Source organism: Biomphalaria glabrata, chromosome 12, assembly GCF_947242115.1.
Source record: "Biomphalaria glabrata chromosome 12, xgBioGlab47.1, whole genome shotgun sequence".
Taxonomy (NCBI): Eukaryota; Metazoa; Mollusca; class Gastropoda; family Planorbidae; genus Biomphalaria; species Biomphalaria glabrata.
This window is the reverse complement of record NC_074722.1, coordinates 27,004,505-27,027,004: the sequence shown is the minus strand read 5'-3', so window position 1 is coordinate 27,027,004 and position 22,500 is coordinate 27,004,505. Positions and strand designations below refer to the sequence as shown.

Genomic DNA, 22,500 nt, shown 5'->3' with positions numbered 1-22,500 from the left:
ACAGCCATATAGTTTTAGCTCTCTAGCTCTGCAGTTAGTGTCCAAGACTCGCAAGGATATAAGAATGTGGCCATGATCAGGGAGCGCATCAGTCTAATTTTGGTGTCGATGGCAAAATAAAGGTAGATTCTTCTACGAGTGGTTAAGGTCAGTGTTGAGAAGGATTGATAAGTGGCCACCTTGCAAGTCTCTTCATCTACACACGTGAAAATACAAATAATACCATTATGATTTTTATAGCGCTGTTGTGGTGATGTACGCGTAAAGGTCTTAAATAAAATAACTATTACATAAATGATAAAATGTAACTTTTTTTTTTTTAGATTAAGGAAATAAAAGTGTTTCCCTGTCAGCAATTTTTGTGCTTTAGGCAAAGGTGGCATGTGGAGGGGGGGGAGGGGGGACATGAAAGATATGGAGCCAGAAAAGACTTAAACTTTGTGTACTGTAATGAAAACATTACTGCCAGTGAAAGGGCTCAAGGTTTGTTAGTCTGAAGTTCTGGAAATGTAAGACTCGTGTATACTAATCAATACAATTTTATAAAAACGATACGAGGCGTGCAGTAGGCCAGAGATGCCCAACCTAAGGCCCGCGAGCAATATCCTTACATTTGACGAGGCTCTATCTTCCGGCTCGTCGAAACTTTTACCCACAATGCATAAAGAAGCAATAAAACATTAATTCTATCGGGACCTATGATTTGTCGTTCTCTTGCGGCCTTTGAAACGTGATGGAAATTAATTTGGCCCCTAGTCTGAAAAAGGTTGAATAATGCTGAACTACAAAAAAGCCTTTTTATCGGCAAAAAAATGCAGACTTTGCAACCTTATCGAAAAAAATGTCAAAGTATAGAATCCTCGAAATTTCTTAACAATTACTATTGAGAGCGAGTAAAAGTCTCTGAATACTGGAAAAACATCTTGCTGTTGCCCAACTAACATCTTCTATTACCATTAATGTTATCGCCACATTAATCATAATTTCCATATAATCTGCTAGAAGATAGTTAAAGGGAGATGGTATTCCACAGTTTATAGACAACAGTTCAAAACAACGTAACGTGTCCAGTACATTCTTGACAGGAGACGCTATAAGCACACATTTAGAGTACAGTGACGCACATCACAATTAACGAAATCACGATTTTCTTCATCAGGACTCGAACCGGCCACTTCCAAATCTGTGGCCGAGCGTGAATACGTTAAAGTACTTAATTAACGAACAAGTCAAATTTTTACGAATGGCCACAAGCTAGTGCTAAACGGTTGATGATGTTAACAAGTCCATGTCCAAAGCAAAGTGGCCAATGTTAAATGTCCAGGTTCCAAGTCTCAATGAAACAGCTGTTGATTTTCCCCCAAAGTTAACAATCAATTACCTCCCCTCATCAAGCGGTCATTTGTCAGGTCAGACATTCTCTCCCCTTTAGAACGTCCACCTTGTTATCAGGGACTAGGACATCAATCTTGGAGTGGGGGGGGGGGGGGGGAAAGGGGTTAAAAGAAAAAAATGGGGAGAGAGGTGGAGGCTATGAGGTTAAGGGGGTGGTGCCATCTGTGTCCACGTGTTGTGTCATGGACGTACATTGGAGGAAGGACAGTTTGAAATAAGATGTTACAAGGCCCCCCCCCCTCCCCTTGCCACTATCTCTCTCTTTCTTACTGAACTTGTAAAGGACGGGGAAAGAAAAAAAAATATTTTTGCTTGAAACCGGAACAGACTTTCCCATCTTCTGTCACGTGTGTAAACATGGAGCCCATTATTCCATTGTGGCCATTTACAGAATAGTCGGCCCTGTTACTAGTCGCCAGTGACCATGATCTATTCTCGACATCAGTGGCATCTGTTACCGCCCATAAGTAGTTTGGTTACCAACCACTCCTTCCCCGGTCCCTCTTTAGACAGCAGTGAACCCCCCCTCCCTTTCCTGGATCGGCGGTGGCAATGTTGAGCGTGTAAGACCTGCAAAAAAAAAAAGGTAGCATCTTTAGTACTTTAGAGAAAGTGAGAGAGAATTCTCTTTGGTCTATGACTATAAAACGTCTTCAATATTTATTATCTCAGATTGTTTAAACCTAGTTAGGTACAAATTATATCATCCAGTCTGGACCAATAAACGCATTTCTTGCGATGCTACAATATATGAACTCTTCAACTCATAGTCGCCATAAAAATGCCAATTTTGTGTCACCATTTCTTCCACCTGGATTACTTTTACTTATTTTTCTCTTGTCACTAAGCCGTTGGTCTACTCAGTCAAAAAATGTTTTTGTCATTCGTTAAAGTAAATAAATCAATAAAAGAATAAATAAAAGAATAACATCTACTCACTCCATAATATACTCCTGAGAACATTGTTCGAATGGAAAACTTTCAAAGGCATATAACTATTATATTTAATCCCAACATGAAACAAAACACTGAATACAAACTGGGGTGTCAAAGAGAACCTTACTTTTTATATTATTTTATTTTTGCTAAGAGTCTACTCAGTCTTAATGATCACATGTCACGATGAGGAATTTCTCAAGGACAAAACTCAGTAGTCCTACCATGAAAATCACCTAAACGTGAGCTGCCACTTGTGCTTTTTTTTTTATTTCTGACAATTGACTTTTTGTGTGGTCACTCTTATATCTCAGGCTGGACTGTGATACAGAAAAGACAAGATGGTTCAGTGGACTTCTTCAGGACATGGGATGAGTACAGACACGGATTTGGCAGCCTGGAGGGCGAGTTTTGGTTAGGGAATGACAACATACATTACCTGACCTCACAGGGTAAGTACCTCGAAATAAACATAACACACATCAGACAATACAACAACATGATACATTACACCTTCACAGCCACAGCCTTTGTCTTCATGTCCAGCTCATGAAACAAAAAAAACTGTTTGAAAGGTTGAAATTTTTTTTTACCTTTACCTATCCTTTATCTGTTTGACCGTTGGGGCACCGTGCAAGATTTGTCAACCGTCTTTCTCCATTCCTCTCTGTCTTTGGCCTTAGCTAGAACCTCTTTCAATGGCCCGTTGAAGGCAGGTGGAATAGCACATCTTTTATGCTTTAGCATGCTCGGTTTGTTGTGGGCCAATCATTTTTGTCAGGTGGGGGAAGGGGTGATATCTGGAAGGTTTCCATGCTGCAGTTACGTGGTCAGAAAGTAAGAAAAACTAGGCTAAAGTGGGATTCGAACTCAACCCTTGATAGTTATCCAAGTGGTCTATGCCACTTAATTTCACATCCTACATTTAACAAGATATAAGAAGTAAGAAGAACGCCACGTCTCTAATGTTGCCACACATCCTTGAGTAGAACTACTGAAGTAGACTTTGGCTTTTGGGTTACCTTCGCTTCAAAAGTAAGTTGTCTTTTTGTGTCTGAATAGGTCACGTGATAAGATTGTTGAATCTTTTTTCATGAAATAAATACTTCGTTCAAGTATCTCGTGTATCACAGTATCTCTTCACTTCTCCTCACAATTCTTCAAGTATCTCTTTATTGCCTTGCCGAGAGATCGCATCACATTTTTGTCTTCCTTAACCATTTCACCACCACAATCTGAATAGAGCGAACATCATGCAGAGATAACTGGTAACTTACCAATACAATAAACACAAGCTAATAGAATGTTCAACCACAAAGATAAATGTACATTTCTTATTTCATATGCCAGGACAAAAGCATACAAGTGCTTCAGAATATATGAAGTGTTGATAATATACGCATTTAAAAAGATTACGATAATTTATTGCGCAATTCTTTTATTTTTCCTTGCTTGTACTACAAACAAATTTTAATTATTTAGTTGGTTGAACTGAGTATTCAATATGGCGTCCTTGATATTCTTTGTCTGATTGTTTTTAACTTTCTCCTGCCTTCCTTTTTTTGTTTTACTACATCTTTGTTTCCTTACATCGCCTTTACATTGATGCATATCTCTTTTCATTCTTTTTCAATGTCACTGTGTTTTTTTTTTTATTACTTAATGAAATTAAACAAAGATGAGATTACAGTATTTTAAATTTATAGTGAAAATTTCAAGTGGCGATAAAGATTCATTACAATCTTAAACAAATGAACATGCAAGCATTCCATTCTCACGTCACAGATATTTCATCCACAGATAGCATCCGTTTTTAATTGTCTCAGGGAGAGCGAGTGCAGAAATACTAACAGATAAAAAACAACATGACAAAAAATATTTAAAAATTCTCAGAATTATAACATTTTTGTACTACTTAAGTGTCAATTCATATGTAATACACTTTGTTAGTATCGTTTCATCTCGACACAAACATACAATAAGACAGAAATAAGAACAAACTCTTGGAATCACATTAAAACCAGACATTAGACCCAGGCATTTAGAACCAGACAATAGAACCAGACAATAGAACCAGACATTAGAACCAGGCATTAGAACCAGACATTAGAACCAGACATTAGAACCAGGCATTAGAACCAGACATTAGAACCAGACATTAGAACCAGACATTAGAACCAGACATTAGAACCAGACATTAGACCCAGGCATTTAGAACCAGACATTAGAACAAGACATTAGAATAAGACATTAGAACAAGACATTAGAACCAGACATTAGAAACAGACATTAGAACCAGACATTAGAACCAGACATTAGAACAAGACATTAGAACCAGACATTAGAACCAGACATTAGAACCAGACATTAGAACCAGACATTAGACCCAGGCATTTAGAACCAGACATTAGAACTAGACATTAGAACAAGACATTAGAACAAGACATTAGAACCAGACATTAGAAACAGACATTAGAACCAGACATTAGAACCAGACATTAGAACCAGACATTAGAACAAGACATTAGAACAAGACATTAGAACAAGACACTAGAACCAGACATGAACATGAAAACTGTTTCTTGTTGGGAATAGAAATTACACTAACATAGGCTCTAGAATAAACAAAACTCATCCCACCCCCCAAACACACACCAAAAAAAAACTGTTTACGCTTATGTATAGATCTACTCTAAGTATAGACAAATTCTAGCCTAGAGATGTAGATCTAGACTTGGAAACATTAAAAGACAGTAGTGTAGACAATAATACTGGATCTAGTTCAAGATATAGTATTGATATTTTGTATTAATAAAATGTAGACATTATTTCTAGCAGTTTTAAGACAATGCGCACAATTTTTCTGAGGGTCTATTAATTTAATCCACTCTTTACTAAAGACATTAGGGAATCGCCACTGACGCGTGTTCAAAATAGAACAAATTAAATTTAAAGATGATTTTATTTTGAAAAATTATAACAGTCAAACCACAGTTTTCTTTGCATGGCCTATTAGCTAGTAACCTTTTCCCAAAATATATATATAAACTGTGAAATGTCTATGACAATAGCACTAATTTATGTCCATCCACACAAGCAGTGGCCGTCCACCCATAAATTTGAAAGAGGAATTTAAAAAAAAAACATGAGGTCATATGCATGTAAACCAAATGTTATAGTTATAGTTTCAACAAGTCATTTAGCGGTAATTCATAACAAATATATGAAGTACATGTATACCAAAATACAAAGTACTAACATAAAATGTATACATTATGTAGGTATGATTCTGAATACATCTAAAGACTGTGTCCAGTTCAGCCATAAATAAGAGTTATTACATTCTAACATAATGTCATGACATCCTTCTATAATAGCTATTACACCCATACGTTAAAATCATTACATCCTTACATAGTAGCGATTACATTCATACATAAGAACCATTTTATTATTACATACTAACTACTCAAAGTCTTTCTTTTCTGAACATTGATGGTTCTCACTTCTCACAGTTCCGTAAAATACCATTGTGCGAACCAGTAAGCCAAACAACATTCACGGGAAATCTAGAGCTTGGTATAATACATGGGTGCCACTTTTTGAATCAGTGGTACAACACGTAACAGGCAGAGGAAGTGGGGCAATCAATGATCAAAGCCACCCTCTCGATCTTTAAGGAATTCAAATGGCTGTGGCTTGATACCAGGGGGAAGTGACTCTTTCGTAGACTCTAGCATCAGACACATCTCCAGACGCTCTACTGGTGAGCTCAACTGGCATCTATCCCAGCATGCCATGCACTATTTTTTTAGATTTCCAGTTTTTCTTAGGTTGAGAATTTTAGGGCGATTTATGAGCAGCTGAGATAAATCACGTCTTGGCAAGATGAGAAACATTACTTCACAACAAATGAAACATAGAAACTAGCACGTAATTATTTTTATTTTGGACAGCGTCAAATATTAAACAGCCAGAAACTGTTTGGCTAATTAGTCGATCTAATGAGAAACAGTCTAATAGAACTTTTTTTCTTATAGATTTTCATATGTACAGCAGCAAATCTATAAATAGCAAGCCTTTTTGGTGTATCCGGAGTATACAAAAAGGGGAACTATTGATAAGCGAACATATTATAATTTTGATGCACTTTTCAGCACTGTAGAATTAATTTTCTCAGTTCTTTTCGCTTGTAACACAAAAGTAACTTCATTGTTTAGTTGGCAACTGTTTCTTTCAATATGGAGTCCTAGACGCTGTTTATTTCCTTTACTAATTTCTTATTCTCTCCCAGTCTTTTTCTTTTTTGTTTTCTTGCATGTTTCTTTTATGTTTCACTATCTCGCTTCCACATTTCTTCATCTCGCTTCCACATTTCTTCATCTCGCTTCCACATCTCTTCATCGCTTCCACATCTCTTCATCTCGCTTCCACATTTCTTCATCTCGCTTCCACATTTCTTCATCTCGCTTATTCTCTCTTGCTGCATTTTGTTGTTTTTTAAATGTACACTTGATAGTACAAATCTAAGAATGCAAGTTTTTTTTTTTTTTTTCAAATCTTTGGTGCACTAAGGAATGATGAGCTAGAGGGTAAAAAAAAATGGTCCTGTCTTGAGGCGCCAATACAACATACAATCGAACTATGCATATAAATACAGTTTCGCTAGGCCCAGGAGCGCCAATTAGGAGCGAAGTGTCAAACACTCGTCCCTTCTCGATGTTTTCTAACGCTTTATTGGAAGTAGTCTCATTGCCTTTTTTATTTGTTTATTATTATATTCATTTTCCTGAACTTTGATCTGTGCCGAAATTTGGTGAAAAGGTTAATCTGTTATAACGCTGGTCTGCTCAAACACTCTGCCCGTGACTAGTGACTAGACTGGGCTGTATAAAAGTACTCGCTTGTTAAAGATGTCTGGTCTTCTTTTCTTGTCTTTGCTTCTGGTCTTGTCTTCTGATTAATTATAAATAAACGCTTAATGGTTGTGTAGCTCGATGTGTGTGTCTAGTACTGTCGAGTTATCTGTTAGGATGTCTCTCACTGTGAATCTTTCTAGGCGAGTAGTTAATGTTGTACTCATAAAGTTTGCCTGTACCTGATAGGGCAATACAAATAATACAAAATAATTATTACCTAGAACAAAGTACATTATAATATTAATAATACCTAATAACAGTACAACCTAGAGTGCAGGAACTCTTTAAACTTATATTTAAAGAGGGTAAAAGTAAAGCTTTAGATTACGCACATTTATAAAGACTATATCACATTTATTTTTCATTTTCGCTGTTAGAATACAAAAACAGAAAACAAGAAAGAGCATTAAAATTATTTAAAAAATATTTTTTTTTGATGATAAACGATGATATTTCTCTTGATAACTTATGAATGTTGGATTTGTAAAGGATGGGACAAATTTTACTCCGCCCCAATCCCTCTCCTCAACCGCCCGACAAATGTTTAGAATCTACAAGACTATAATATTCCAGTGAAAAGCCTTAGATCTAGTGCTGCCCGACAAATGTCTAGAATCTACTAGACTATAATATTCCAGTGAAAAGCCTTAGATCTAGTGCTAGAGGACGAGGCGCAAGATGTTCCTAATCATATTAAACTCTTGAATGAAAAGGACCTACATGCGGAAATACCCGAAGACGTTGGTCTGTTCAAGATAAGCATTTAAATATGTCCTTCGGTCATATTTAAATTAATATTTTTTACTTTGAAAAATTATAACGGTCAAACTAAAGTTTTCCAAGTATGGCCAACGAGCTATAAATTGTTTCCCAATGATATTCAATAACTGTCGAATTTCTAGAAAAATCGTTGGAGCCGTTTTCGAGATTGTAGTCCAGGTTTTTGACCCCAACCTAACGCTCTGAATGGAATAGAGGTACAGTAAAATGTAATTTTGTTGTTTTATTGAATGTTGGTTGGGAGAGCGTCGTAAGGTAAACAAGACGTGACTAATAACAACAATGAATAAGGTGAACGTCTTCAAGTTAATAATCTAAGCAGCTACGCAGTCCTTTCCGTGATCCCCTCATTTTGTCTGACTAAACGCGGACAAGGCTATCGTCTTCCGTGAAGGCATTTATCAACTCTTTTTCGGCATTTGCGTTTAGTTTCAACACTAACATGAAACATTTGGATCTCAGATGTGTCTTAGTCTTTGTGAGTTTTCACAGTCTCTTCTTAATCTCTCTGTGTTTAGGAGCAAGAAATTGATATACAAATTTTATTACATCTATATTTCGAATCACTTTTGAAGTTATTGTGTTACCTGTATTTGAGCAAACCTTTTTTGTTTTTGTTTTTGTTTACTTATAGGCCTTTTTGATGTTACTCTAATACATTAAAGCAGGTTTAGTGATATGAATGATAATTGTATGGATGATAATTGTGACCTGTGAAAATTGTCATTGTAGCCTGTATTTTCTTTCAGTGATAATTTGTGATACCGAGCATAGTTGTCACATGGCTTTTTATTTAGTTTTATAAACAAAAAGAAAGTAATAATTAGCTTACTTCAAATTTAGATTTTGTAGAGAATATTATACGGCAAAAAAAATGTTACGTTGATTTTTCATGTGACAATTTAAAATGTTTTGTATTTTCCCAATTGAATTGACTAAATCAAGCTCAAAATGGAGTATTGCTTATATTAAAGGGACGTTATTTGATAGTCACAAGAAGATGTCTTTTTGTTGTTTGCCTCCCTTGTAATGAAAAAAAAATTTTTTTTTTTTTCCTTGTACTACCTACGTTGCTACATTTTCTTATTTTAGCTGAAGTGCTAAATGTTATTTATTCAAAATGTGCACAATTTTTATTCAACTCGTGGAAAGAGCCAGGACACGGATCTTGAAAACAGCTATAACGATTTTCCTAGAAATTTGACAGTCATTGGGCATACTGAAAAAACTCTAGTTTGAACGTTATAATTGTTCAATATATATCTATATATCTATATCTATCTTTCTCTCTCTCTCTCTCTATATATATATATATATATATATTATATATATATATATATATATATATATATATATATATATATATATATATATATATATATATAAACTAACTTTGGCTAGAGGACTAAAACACTTTTGTGTTGAACAGATTCATTCTTGGGATATTTCCACATGTAGGCTCTATTCATTAAACAGTTTTAAAAATTAATGTTCAGGAATGTTTTTTGCGCATAGTCTAGATCTAAAGGTCTATCAGTAGAATAAAATAAAGTCTAGTATATAAATTATCTTAACCAGGATTTTTTCTCGAGGGGTCGGAGGAATATAAAATTGCCTTTTAAAAAAAAAAAATCTAACATTCATTAGTTGTTAAGAGCAAAAGAAAATCGTATAAAATTATATAAAAGAGGTTTTGTATAATTTCTTCAACACAATAAGCAATTAAATAGTTTTATTGTGATTTTGAATTCCCAAGTGTACACTTGTACAGAAGCCAGGTATTCGTAGTGTTGGATGGTTCCCGGTCACTTCATCCCCGGTCACTTCATCCCCGGTCATTTCATCCCCGGTCACTTCATCCCCGGTCACTTCATCCCCGGTCATTTCATCCCCTGGTCACTTCATCCCCTGGTCACTTCATCCCCCGGTCACTTCATCCCCGGTCATTTCATCCCCTGGTCAGTTCATCCCCGGTCATTTCATCCCCTGATATTTTCATCATCTGATCATTTTTATCTAGCAAATTGTAATTTTAAAAATCATGAAATGAGCAATATTTAATGTATTCATTTTTATTTAAATGACAAAATTGTAACACGTTAATGTTTAAAAGGAATTAAAGCAAAACTTATACATGCGACATGATATCACGAGGATGGGTGAACTTCGCCTTTATTAGAAAAAAATAAAAACTTATTTCAAGGCTAAAAAAGACGGCCCATTTTCAAGAAAGAGCGATTGAAAAATAAAATAAAGTGAAACATGGTCGTACTTCCACCACACCTTGGCCTCTGATGATAAGTTATCAGCGGCACGGTCATAATTATTGTAATCGCACTTCTATCTCTCAGAAGATTTCCACTACTTGCACCACACCTTGGCCTTTGATGATAAGTTATCAGCGGCACGGTCATAATTATTCTAATCGCACTTCTATCTCTCAAATTATTTTTTACTACTTCCACCAAACCTTGGCCTTCGATCGGGAAAATATTATGATATTACAACCCCCACATCCAATAGAAGCGCTATAGCTAAGTACACACCCAGATTTACAATATAATATAAGATTTCTCATTAACCCTTTAAACGCGTGTGGTAGATTAGCCTCTAATCATCAGAATTGTAATTTCATTTTTTATGCACTCATAGTAAAACAGCTCAGCACTTTAAGGGTTAAGAAAACAAAGTGGAACAGGAAACACTATAAACGCATTAGTAACAAAATGTCAAAAAGCATTTTACATAATCATATTTATATATAAAATATTTAATTGGGGATGAAATGACCGGGGATGAAGTGACCGGGGGATGAAGTGACCAGGGGATGAAGTGACCAGGGGATGAAATGACCGGGGATGAAGTGACCGGGGATGAAGTGACCGGGGATGAAATGACCGGGGATGAAGTGACCGGGGATGAAGTGACCGGGGATGAAGTGACCGGTCACCGTGTTGGATACAACTTTTGATTTTACAGTTTCGTATTCTAACACAATATTTATTTCGGAAATCAACATTCTAACATTTAAGTTTTCCAATATAATTTGTTAGAACTGACAATCTTATTCTCTGTGCTGACATCATGTTTAACATTCAGAGAATCGACATTTCATTGAGTTTATTATTCATAACTTAAATAGACCCCAGGCTTACAACGGCTTTGTCTACACCAGATATGCGAAAGATGCAGGTCACATCTGGATTTGTGTGCTGCACTCATTCTTATCTTCTTACATTCCTATAATGCGTTTGAAAAATCTTATATTGGAATATAAGATTCTGACTATGAAGTTGTATAATCTTTGATTTTATCTTTGATACTCTATTTCTAAGATATTATTATTATTATTATTATTATTATGTTAGAAATGAACGAGTAGTCATTCTCTGGCGCTGCCAGGGTCGAGTTTCGCTAAAGAGAAACAAAATTCATCGTAGTCCCTTTAACAGTTTCCACTGAGGAATTTTCTGGTGATGTGGCAGGTCTGCAGCAGTACCGCCCTCTGACAGGCAACGAAGATGTTCCTAGGAATGTTAAGGGCCTTGAAGGTGTCTGTGAGGTCAGTTGTTATTATCCCCTCGGTTGATATAACAATGGGGTATATTGTTTTTTTGGACAATTTCCATAGACGCTTAATCTCCAAGCCTAGGTTCCCATATTTTCTTTGTTTTTCTATCTCAGTTTTTCTTAAATTATGAGACAGTGGTACGGCGATATCGATAATGGTAGCGGTTTTTTCTTTTTTATCGATGAACAGCAGATCCGGGCGATTGAAATCTACCGTTTTGTCGGTCAGAATAGGCCTATCCCAGTACAGCAGATGATCAGTAGACTCAAGAACCTCTTGCGGAGAGTATTTATAATAAGGGGGAGTGTCCTTACCGATCAATTTGTACGTCAAAGCCAAGTGTTGGTGTATTAACTTTGCAACTTGGTTATGGCGACCTGGGTAGGCTGATTCTGATAGGGCTGGACATCCTGCCATAATGTGTTCAATCGACTCGCCCACATTTCCACATTTTCGGCATTTGTCGACAACATTGAGTTTCAGGATATGCTTCTCGTAATTTTTTGTCCTGATTACTCTGTCCTGTATTGCTGTAACAAAGCCTTCTGTTTCAGGGTAGAGATGACCTGCTTTGAGCCATGTTAAGGAAGCAGCCTTGTCGATGTTGTCCCCATGTAATGAAGCCGGAAATTTTCCGTGGAGTGTTTTTTCTTCCCATTGGCGAATCTCATGCCCTACGTCGTCCAAAATATTATCATTTTTATAGAAATGTAACAAGTTCCATTCTCTTCTTTCATTATTAGTAGTAGTCGTTGTAATATTGATATGAAAGTTCTGATCTGGAAAACATTCTTATTTTGTTTTTTAACAATCATATTAATTTAGGCTTAACATTCTTATACTCTTTCAACATTTTTGCTTCGGTTATGTAACAACTGTGTCATGTTAGTGTACATTGAAAGTAACAAATAACAAGCCCATGACTTACGTCTGTCGTAGTATTCCCCTTTCAACATCCGGGATATTTCACTGGCCGTGTCTTTCTTTGGACGTGGGGTCGGGATGACCACCTTCTTGGGCAGGTTCTGGTCAAGACTTTGAAAGTACTTATTCCTTGTATAGGAGTTGTCTACTTCCGTAGCTGCCCTGGTTCTTGCAGTTGGTCTGGAATGCGGATAGAGACAGGGTTCAAATCTTATATACATGAATGCAAACTGCCATATCTGTTTTATAGGCATCAACAATAAATTCAGGCTCAAAATAACAGACTTTGGTTGATGTAGTTTTGCGAAGTCCTTCTTAATTGCGCTATTGCAAAGTCTCCCTTTCCCTGATAGTCATAATAGTCTACTTACAGACACGTCACGTCACGTCTACTCTGATGTGGGGTGCCAATAATTAAACCACATAAGCTTTTTTTCCTGAGTCACCATTGGGTTCTGGGCGCCAATATCATAACTCCACAACCATCTAATCTTAGACGTGTAAACTTTCGGGTGTTCTTTCGGAAATGAAGGTTAAAATATTACGCCTTAAACAAATCCTCCCGCAGGGCTACAGGGGATGGCGGTGGACAGGGCTTGAACACGGGACCGTCGAGACGCTAGACCGAGGCGCTTACTTCACCTGGCAGTCACCCTCTGTCATGAGTTACCATTGAATGTTATAATTAAAATGTAAATTAATGTGAAAAATATCGAAATCATTTTCTTATCACATCGATTTTTTTAAATGTAAAAATAAATTTGAAAACGTCAACATTCTGATTTGAGTCTTTAAAAAATTTCACAATTCTGAATGATATTCTCTAAAATGTAAGATTTTTATTTCTTTCTCTAAATTCTTATTTTAATTGTCTCAAGAGTTGAGTCAAAGACTCTTGGAAATCTAGGGCCATGAAAATTCCACTCTATCGGCCTGTTTGAACTGCTGTTCTGTTTAGGTGGGATCACAGCAAATATATAATTTTTTACATTCCTATTACCGATGGCTCGTATTCCAAGACGATAAATTTAGAGGCGAGGCCGAAGGACGATCACACCGGGGAATTTCCCTCATATTCTTTCTTTATACCACATTGACAATATGTTACACTTGGACATACTACAGCACATGGACACACTGTTACAGATGGACTAGAAGGAGAATCAGTAAGTAGATTAATGTTTCATCTAGGTCAGTGTGGATATCAGCATGCCGTAAAGCTCGGGTAATGTTAGAGCTTTGTCAGTAAAATAAAAAATTGTTAAATGTTGATTCTACTAGAATGTGATTATAAAGAATGAAAAAGAAGAATCAAAGACACTGAAAGAACATACCTGTTTAGAATGGACTCACTTTCGCTTGCCCTCAACGGGGGAAGCATAACGTTGCTGATGCTGTCAAAAGGCGTGACGTCGTCTTCCTTGACCAGAGAAACATCATCAAACCTTGCATTGTACCTTGACAAGCTCTGAAATAGACAAAGACCATAGAGATCTACAAGTGTTATAGATGGTACCTTGAAATGCTCTGAGATAGTCAAAGACCACAGAGTGTTATAGATTGTACCTTGAAATGTTCTGAGATAGCCAAAGACCACAGAGTGTTATAGATTGTACCTTGAAATGTTCTGAGATAGCCAAAGACCACAGAGTGTTATAGATGGTACCTTGAAATGCTCTGAGATAGTCAAAGACCACAGAGTGTTATAGATTGTACCTTGAAATGTTCTGAGATAGCCAAAGACCACAGAGTGTTATAGATGGTACCTTGAAATGCTCTGAGATAGTCAAAGACCACAGAGTGTTATAGATGGTACCTTGAGATAGTCAAAGACCACAGAGTGTTATAGATGGTACTTTGAGATGGTTATAGACTACAGAGTGTTATAGATGGTACCTTGAGATTGTCAAAGACCACAGAGTGTTATAGATGGTACCTTGAGATAGTCAAAGACCATAGAGTGTTATAGATGGTACCTTGAGATAGTTAAAGACCACAGAGTGTTATAGATGGTACCTTGAGATAGTTAACGACCACAGAGTGTTATAGATGGTACCTTGAGATAGTCAAAGACCACAGAGTGTTATAGATGGTACCTTGAGACAGTCAGACCACAGAGTCTTATAGATGGTACCTTGAGACAGTCAGACCACAGAGTGTTATAGATGGTACCTTGAGACAGTCAGACCACAGAGTGTTTTAGATGGTACTTTGAGACAGTCAGACCACAGAGTGTTATAGATGGTACCTTGAGACAGTCAGACCACAGAGTGTTATAGATGGTACCTTGAGACAGTCAGGCCACAGAGTGTTATAGATGGTACCTTGAGACAGTCAGACCACAGAGTGTTATAGATGGTACCTTGAGATAGTCAAAGACCACAGAGTGTTATAGATGGTACCTTGAGATAGTCAAAGACCACAGAGTGTTATAGATGGTACCTTGAGATAGTCAAAGACCACAGAGTGTTATAGATGGTACCTTGAGACAGTCAGACCACAGAGTGTTATAGATGGTACCTTGAGACAGTTAGACCACAGAGTGTTATAGATGGTACCTTGAGACAGTCATGCCACAGAGTGTTATATTCAGTGTTAAAGGACGAAGTTTGACAGAGATTTTGAAATAAATTTTCAAACTAAAATGTCAAGGACGCCGTATTGAAAGGTCATGTTTCCTACTAAATAATTCAATTGGTTTGTTCTTCAAAAGAGTTTTCACATTTGATTCTGTAGTACTGTAAAGTGCAATCTATTATTAGATTTTTTTTAAATACTTCTAAATTTAGTACACCGGATACGCCAAAAAGCTTGCTATTCATTGGTCTATTTTTACGTATGGAAATCTGCAATTTGATTTGAATGATTTTTTCTAACATCTTTTTTGTTTCAATGCGATGTCAAAATACTGACTAGGCTTGCACTTACATACAATAGAATTATGGAACTTCTGATGCTCCATCACTTACCTGTGCCAAGTAAGGTTTGTTAGAGAATCCATCGGTTCTAAACTCAGATCTGACTGGTGCCATATTGTCTGGTCTAAACATTGGCTTTAGAGGAGTCAGTTCAGAGACCTGGTCATCTCTGACCCCTCGGCTCTGGCTAAACGTCTGCCCGTTAATGACAGACAGAGGCTGCCTAGTGACAGGTGAAAGCGGCTCCCTGGGTGGGGGCGAATACGGAATCCTGTTCATTGTGGAGTTTGCAGCTCTTGACTTTTTGCTAATTTCAGCGTAGTCAGTGAAGTCACCGACGCTTCTTGCCTTGGGAACATCCACCCTGGCGCCATCAGCTGCAACAGCAACATTTCTAGCTCCATGTGTACTCGTCTTAGCTGCTTTGGGTTCTTGTCTGGCTGCAAGTTGACCTCTGTTTGTCCCTTTCGTCTTGAACTGTTTATTCCTGGCACCCTCCATTGAACGGTCATCGTTCTTTTCAGACAAAGGGACACTACTCCGAGCTCCGCTGTTATATGATGCGTGTTCAGCAATCGAGTTATTCTCCTTGGTTTCGTTCGTGTCAGGAAGTTGCACATCTTCAAGACTCAATCTGTTGTCCCTCGCCTGCCTGAGAGTGATAGTTACAAAAATAAAAGATAAATACTCTTCCGAAACGTTTTATCTTATATTATATTATCATTTACAGACGTTACTTCCAAGGAGAACACAATAAGGTCCTACGTGTATCCGTATGTCAATGTAGTTGAGCTTGTTAATTAGAAACCTAAACTGATTCAGGCAACCCGTTCCATGCCATAATTTATAGCAATCGGGAAGAAGGAGCAAATATACAAATTATAAATATTCAATCATATGGAATATTTTAAAAAAACGTGACTTAATCTGTGTGTCTTTCTGAGTATTTGGTTAGATGTTTTTGTAGTGGCAACTTGACGTTTCAGTGATTTATTAATTATTGCTACTTTACTTTGTATGGCATTTCTGTCGTGACCTTTTTTTTTGGGGGGGAGGGGTAGCCTAGCGCCTCTTTTTACAAAGCTTATATCAACTAACTCTTTCTGTCTGTCTTTCTGTCTGGTAAAAAGTTTGTACCCCTTTTGTACCCCCCCCCTTTTTTGTTCCTACTCCACCACTTTCCTAACTGGTTCAGACAAGTGACAGGATCATCGTGAATCACGTGATAGATAGCTGTGATATTGTGGCTCATTATTATTGTTATAATTATAATTTATTATCTATATTACCAATTTCATTATTATAATGATTATGTGTATGTTGTTAATATATTTCATATTTTGACTGCCTTAGTAGCGCTTGTGCTTTGTGGCAAAACAAATAAAATTGTTATATTGAAAGGCTCTTTTATGATCTTCATGCCTATTTTTAGTGTTTTCGGCCCCATATCGTTGGACAACTTCTGACGTTTTACTACATTTTAAATGTTTTTGATATCTACTCTCCATCATACCTTTTCATTTACTATAGTTTTTAGTTTTCGCAACCGGTTAATCATGAATATAAGAAATGGTGTTTTTTTTTTAATTATTGCATTTTGTAATACAAATAATTATTGTCGTTTTACTGGGTGTAGTTGCCTGATTCAATTTGAGTTCCATTTCTGAAATTCACCTAATTCTTTTTGTACAATTTCAGTATATTCTGTACTGTTCAGCCGTCTGCGATTTAAAATTGCACAAAATGTAAATGTGAAACAGTTTAATTGCATGAAGTGCAGATACCAGCTGCCATGAATAAATATCTATAAGGGATAAGACTTTGTCTCAACCGGAGTGTTCCTATGTTCTGTTTTATAGACCAAGTGTGTCTTACTGCATGTAATGGTAATGTTTCTAAGGCGTCAACACGATACAAGGATAGAGCTATGATAACATTTATGATACTAGTAGATTTAGCATGATAAGGTCCTAACATAAAAGTAATTTATGACATGACTGTAGCTCAGACGATGGTCTATATTCGTTCTGATTTTGTCCACGTAACTGTCAAAAGTGAAATTTATGATGCCTACGCAATAGATCATGGCTTACAACTTCCTTGATAATGTATGATGTAATGAAGACGTCTGCTAGTCCGAATAGTCGTCTGATATATTTGGCATTTGGTTACCATGGAGGTGACCTGAAAGTTGGTCTCGATGTTAAATTAAAAGCATACGGCTACAACTAAATTTAAAGATTAAGTAGAAATTAGAAACGAGAGAGAACGAGAGAGAGAGAGAGAGAAAAGAAAGAGAGAGACAGAAAGAGCGAGAGAGAAAGAGAGAGAGAAAATAGAGTGAAACAAAGAGCGAAAGATAAAGAGAAGAGACAGATAGAAAGAGGGAGAGAGAGAGACCCAGAGAGATAGAACCAGAAAGTGAAAGAGGGAGAGTGAGAGAAAGAGAGTGATGGAAAGATGGAAAGAACAAGAGAGAGAGAGAGAGAGAGCAACATAGAGAGAAAGAGCGAAAGAGAAAGGGAGAAAGAGGGCGATAAAGAAAGAGAGAGAAAGAGAAAAAGAGAAAGAGGGAGAGAGAGAAAGAGAAGGAGATATAAAGAGAGAGAGAGAGAGAGAAAGAGAGAGAGAGAGACAGAAAAAGAGAGAAAGAAGAAGAGAGAGAAAGAATGAGAGAGAAGGAAAAAGAATGAGATATATTTCGCCTTATTTTTAGAGATGGGTAATAAGAACCATATTTTTCCAAATGCTGTTCACTCAATCTTAGCCCCCTCCCACCCTCTCCTGGAAATGTTATGCTGGAGCCTCGATAATCATCATTCAGTGAGGGTCAACGAAAGGGAGTTTTCGAATATCTCATTCTTGGGGGCGTAGAAAGGTAAGGGCGCTAACTCCCAAGATTAAATTAGATAAGTCGGGGGGGGCACTAGTAAGGCTTTATTAAATACAACTGAAGATTAGAAGTGAGCAGAGCCGGACTATTCAGGATAAGAGCCCTGGGGGCGTTAATTAATGTCTTCGGATGTTGTACGTAAGGAAAGTTATCTATACTTCATTATAACGTCAGTAGCACAGTGGAGGATGGCTGTTATAGTTAGACATTGGACAGATTTGTGTAAACTGCTACGCGAACGTAATCTCGCGGGGTGCCAAAGGTCTCGGCAGCTAACAGATCCACCTTCATCCGCTTCGGAATGGGTTCTGAGAGTTGGTTTAAGCCCTGTTTTTTTTTTATAGTATTATAAGCCATTACTACAGATAGTTTTATGTTATAAGCCATTAATACAGATAGTTTTATGTCATAAGCCATTACTACAGATAGTTTTATATTATAAGCCATTACTACAGATAGTTTTATGTTATAAGCCATTAGTACAGATAGTTTTATGTCATAAGCCATTACTACAGATAGTTTTATGTTATAAGCCATTAGTACAGATAGTTTTATGTCATAAGCCATTACTACAGATAGTTTTATGTTATAAGCCATTAATACAGATAGTTTATGTTATAAGCCATTACTACAGATAGTTTTATGTTTATAAGCCATTACTACAGAGGATAGTTTTATGTTTATAAGCCATTACTACAGAGGATAGTTTTATGTTTATAAGCCATTACTACAGATAGTTTTATGTTATAAGCCATTACTACAGATAGTTTTATATTATAAGCCATTACTACAGATAGTTTTATGTTATAAGCCATTACTACAGATAGTTTTATGTTAATAAGCCATTACTACAGATAGTTTTATATTATAAGCCATTACTACAGATAGTTTTATGTTATAAGCCATTACTACAGATAGTTTATGTCATAAGCCATTACTACAGATAGTTTTATGTTTATAAGCCATTACTACAAATAGTTTTATGTTTATAAGCCATTACTACAAATAGTTTTATGTTTATAAGCCATTACTTCAGATAGTTTATGTTATAAGCCATTACTACAGATAGTTTTATGTTTATATCCATTACTACAGAGGATAGTTTTATGTTTATAAGCCATTACTACAGAGGATAGTTTTATGTTATAAGCCATTACTACAGATAGTTTTATATTATAAGCCATTACTACAGATAGTTTTATGTTATAAGCCATTACTACAGATAGTTCTATGTTTATAAGCCATAACTACAGATAGGTTTATGTTATAAGCCATTACTACAGGTAGTTTATAATTATAAGCCATTACTACAGATAGTTTTATGTTTATAAGCCATTACTACAGATAGTTTATGTTATAAGCCATTACTACAGATAGTTTATGTTATAAGCCATTACTGCAGATAGTTTTATGTCATAAGCCATTACTACAGGTAGTTTATGTTTATAAGCCATTACTACAGATAGTTTTATGTTATAAGCCATTACTACAGATAGTTTTATGTTATAAGCCATTACTACAGATAGTTTTATGTTATAAGCCATTACTACAGATAGTTTTTGTTATAAGCCATTACTGCAGATGTTTTATGTTATAAGCCTTACTACAGGTAGTTTATGTTTATAAGCCATTACTACAGATAGTTTTATGTTATAAGCCATTACTACAGATAGTTTTATGTTATAAGCCATTACTACAGATAGTTTTATGTTATAAGCCATTACTACAGATAGTTTTTGTTATAAGCCATTACTGCAGATGTTTTATGTTATAAGCCTTACTACAGGTAGTTTATGTTTATAAGCCATTACTACAGGTAGTTTATGTTTATAAGCCATTACTACAGATAGTTTTATGTTATAAGCTATTACTACAGATAGTTTTATGTTTATAAGCCATTACTACACATAGTTTTATGTTTATAAGCCATTACTACAGATAGTTTATGTTATAAGCCATTACTACAGATAGTTTATGTTATAAGCCATTACTGCATATAGTTTTATGTCATAAGCCATTACTACAGGTAGTTTATGTTTATAAGCCATTACTTCAGATAGTTTATGTTATAAGCCATTACTACAGATAGTTTTATGTTTATATCCATTACTACAGAGGATAGTTTTATGTTTATAAGCCATTACTACAGAGGATAGTTTTATGTTATAAGCCATTACTACAGATAGTTTTATATTATAAGCCATTACTACAGATAGTTTTATGTTATAAGCCATTACTACAGATAGTTCTATGTTTATAAGCCATAACTACAGATAGGTTTATGTTATAAGCCATTACTACAGGTAGTTTATAATTATAAGCCATTACTACAGATAGTTTTATGTTTATAAGCCATTACTACAGATAGTTTATGTTATAAGCCATTACTACAGATAGTTTATGTTATAAGCCATTACTGCAGATAGTTTTATGTCATAAGCCATTACTACAGGTAGTTTATGTTTATAAGCCATTACTACAGATAGTTTTATGTTATAAGCCATTACTACAGATAGTTTTATGTTATAAGCCATTACTACAGATAGTTTTATGTTATAAGCCATTACTACAGATAGTTTTTGTTATAAGCCATTACTGCAGATGTTTTATGTTATAAGCCTTACTACAGGTAGTTTATGTTTATAAGCCATTACTACAGATAGTTTTATGTTATAAGCCATTACTACAGATAGTTTTATGTTATAAGCCATTACTACAGATAGTTTTATGTTATAAGCCATTACTACAGATAGTTTTTGTTATAAGCCATTACTGCAGATGTTTTATGTTATAAGCCTTACTACAGGTAGTTTATGTTTATAAGCCATTACTACAGGTAGTTTATGTTTATAAGCCATTACTACAGATAGTTTTATGTTATAAGCTATTACTACAGATAGTTTTATGTTTATAAGCCATTACTACACATAGTTTTATGTTTATAAGCCATTACTACAGATAGTTTATGTTATAAGCCATTACTACAGATAGTTTATGTTATAAGCCATTACTGCATATAGTTTTATGTCATAAGCCATTACTACAGGTAGTTTATGTTGATAAGCCATTACTACAGATAGTTTTATGTTATAAGCCATTACTACAGATAGTTTTATGTTATAAGCCATTACTACAGATAGTTTTATGTTATAAGCCATTACTACAGATAGTTTTATGTTATAAGCCATTACTACAGATAGTTTTATGTTTATAAGCCATTACTACAGATAGTTTTATGTTATAAGCTATTACTACAGATAGTTTATGTTATAAATCATTACTACAGATAGTTTTATCATTATAAGCCATTACTACAGATAGTTTTATGTTTATAAGCCATTACTACAGATAGTTTATGTTTATAAGCCATTACTACAGATAGTTTTATGTTTATAAGCCATTACTACAGATAGTTTATGTTATAAGTCATTACTACAGATAGTTCATGTTTTTCCACCTGCCATTTTGTCTCTTATTTAGCGAAAAAAAAATTGACTAGCAAAAAAAAAAAAAAAAAAGCTTATTTAATTGAAAGAACTCCGTTCTTACAACTATATCTCTCAATAATGTAAAAGTTATTTCCCTTAGTCGATATCAATAATTAAACAGAATAATTAGTTACCAATAATTAATTGACAAATCTGTTAGTTTGTTTATTTGGTACAAGAAATAATTGTTAAAGTACCAACTTGATCCGATAATGTTTGTGGGAGAAACAGCTTTAACACTTATTTAAGTGGACGAAACCCTACATATTTAGCCGTATATGTGAATACTGGAGGATTAATTTCCCTTGTTGGAGTCAAACAAAATAATTGATTACCAGTAATTAATTCTTCAATAGGTAATTTTTTTTTCAATTGATTCGTGTTTTGTCTCTGTCAATAAATGAGAGCGAAGTTTTCAACTTGATCAGGCTTGGACGTGGGAGAAACAACGTGTACAAACCTTTGACCAGACAGACTGAGTTCATATTGACTTTTTAATAACAAAACCAAATGGTGGCTCGGTAGCCGCGGGTACGCTGTTCTGCCTCATCGTGGCGCCCGCGTGGAAACGGCTACTTGAGGGGGTAGCTAGGCTAAATGAATGGCGAAACATAACTCCCGTGGGGATGCCCACGGGTAGACGAGAGTCAACCTCTTACACGGGCGGGGTTGTAAA

At 35.6% G+C, this 22,500-nt stretch overlaps 2 protein-coding genes across 2 annotated transcripts in view; one reads left to right on the top strand and one right to left on the bottom strand.

Annotated features, from left to right (window-relative positions):
* LOC106072064 (ficolin-2-like) overlaps positions 1–22,500 on the top strand; it is a 160,956-nt gene that overhangs the window by 116,050 nt on the left and 22,406 nt on the right. Inside the window, exon 4 of the mRNA XM_056005129.1 lies at positions 2,646–2,783. Within this exon, the coding sequence (XP_055861104.1) occupies positions 2,646–2,783 (138 nt within the window). The remainder of the gene's footprint in view (positions 1–2,645; positions 2,784–22,500) is intronic.
* The window catches only part of LOC106072063 (uncharacterized), a 25,884-nt gene continuing 7,399 nt past the window's right edge, over positions 4,016–22,500 (bottom strand). Inside the window, exons 5-8 of the mRNA XM_013232328.2 lie at positions 15,495–16,095; positions 13,860–13,993; positions 12,530–12,705; positions 4,016–7,429 (exon numbers count right to left, since the gene is read on the bottom strand). Coding sequence (XP_013087782.2) covers positions 7,353–7,429; positions 12,530–12,705; positions 13,860–13,993; positions 15,495–16,095 — 988 coding nt within the window. The 3' untranslated portion in view covers positions 4,016–7,352. The remainder of the gene's footprint in view (positions 7,430–12,529; positions 12,706–13,859; positions 13,994–15,494; positions 16,096–22,500) is intronic.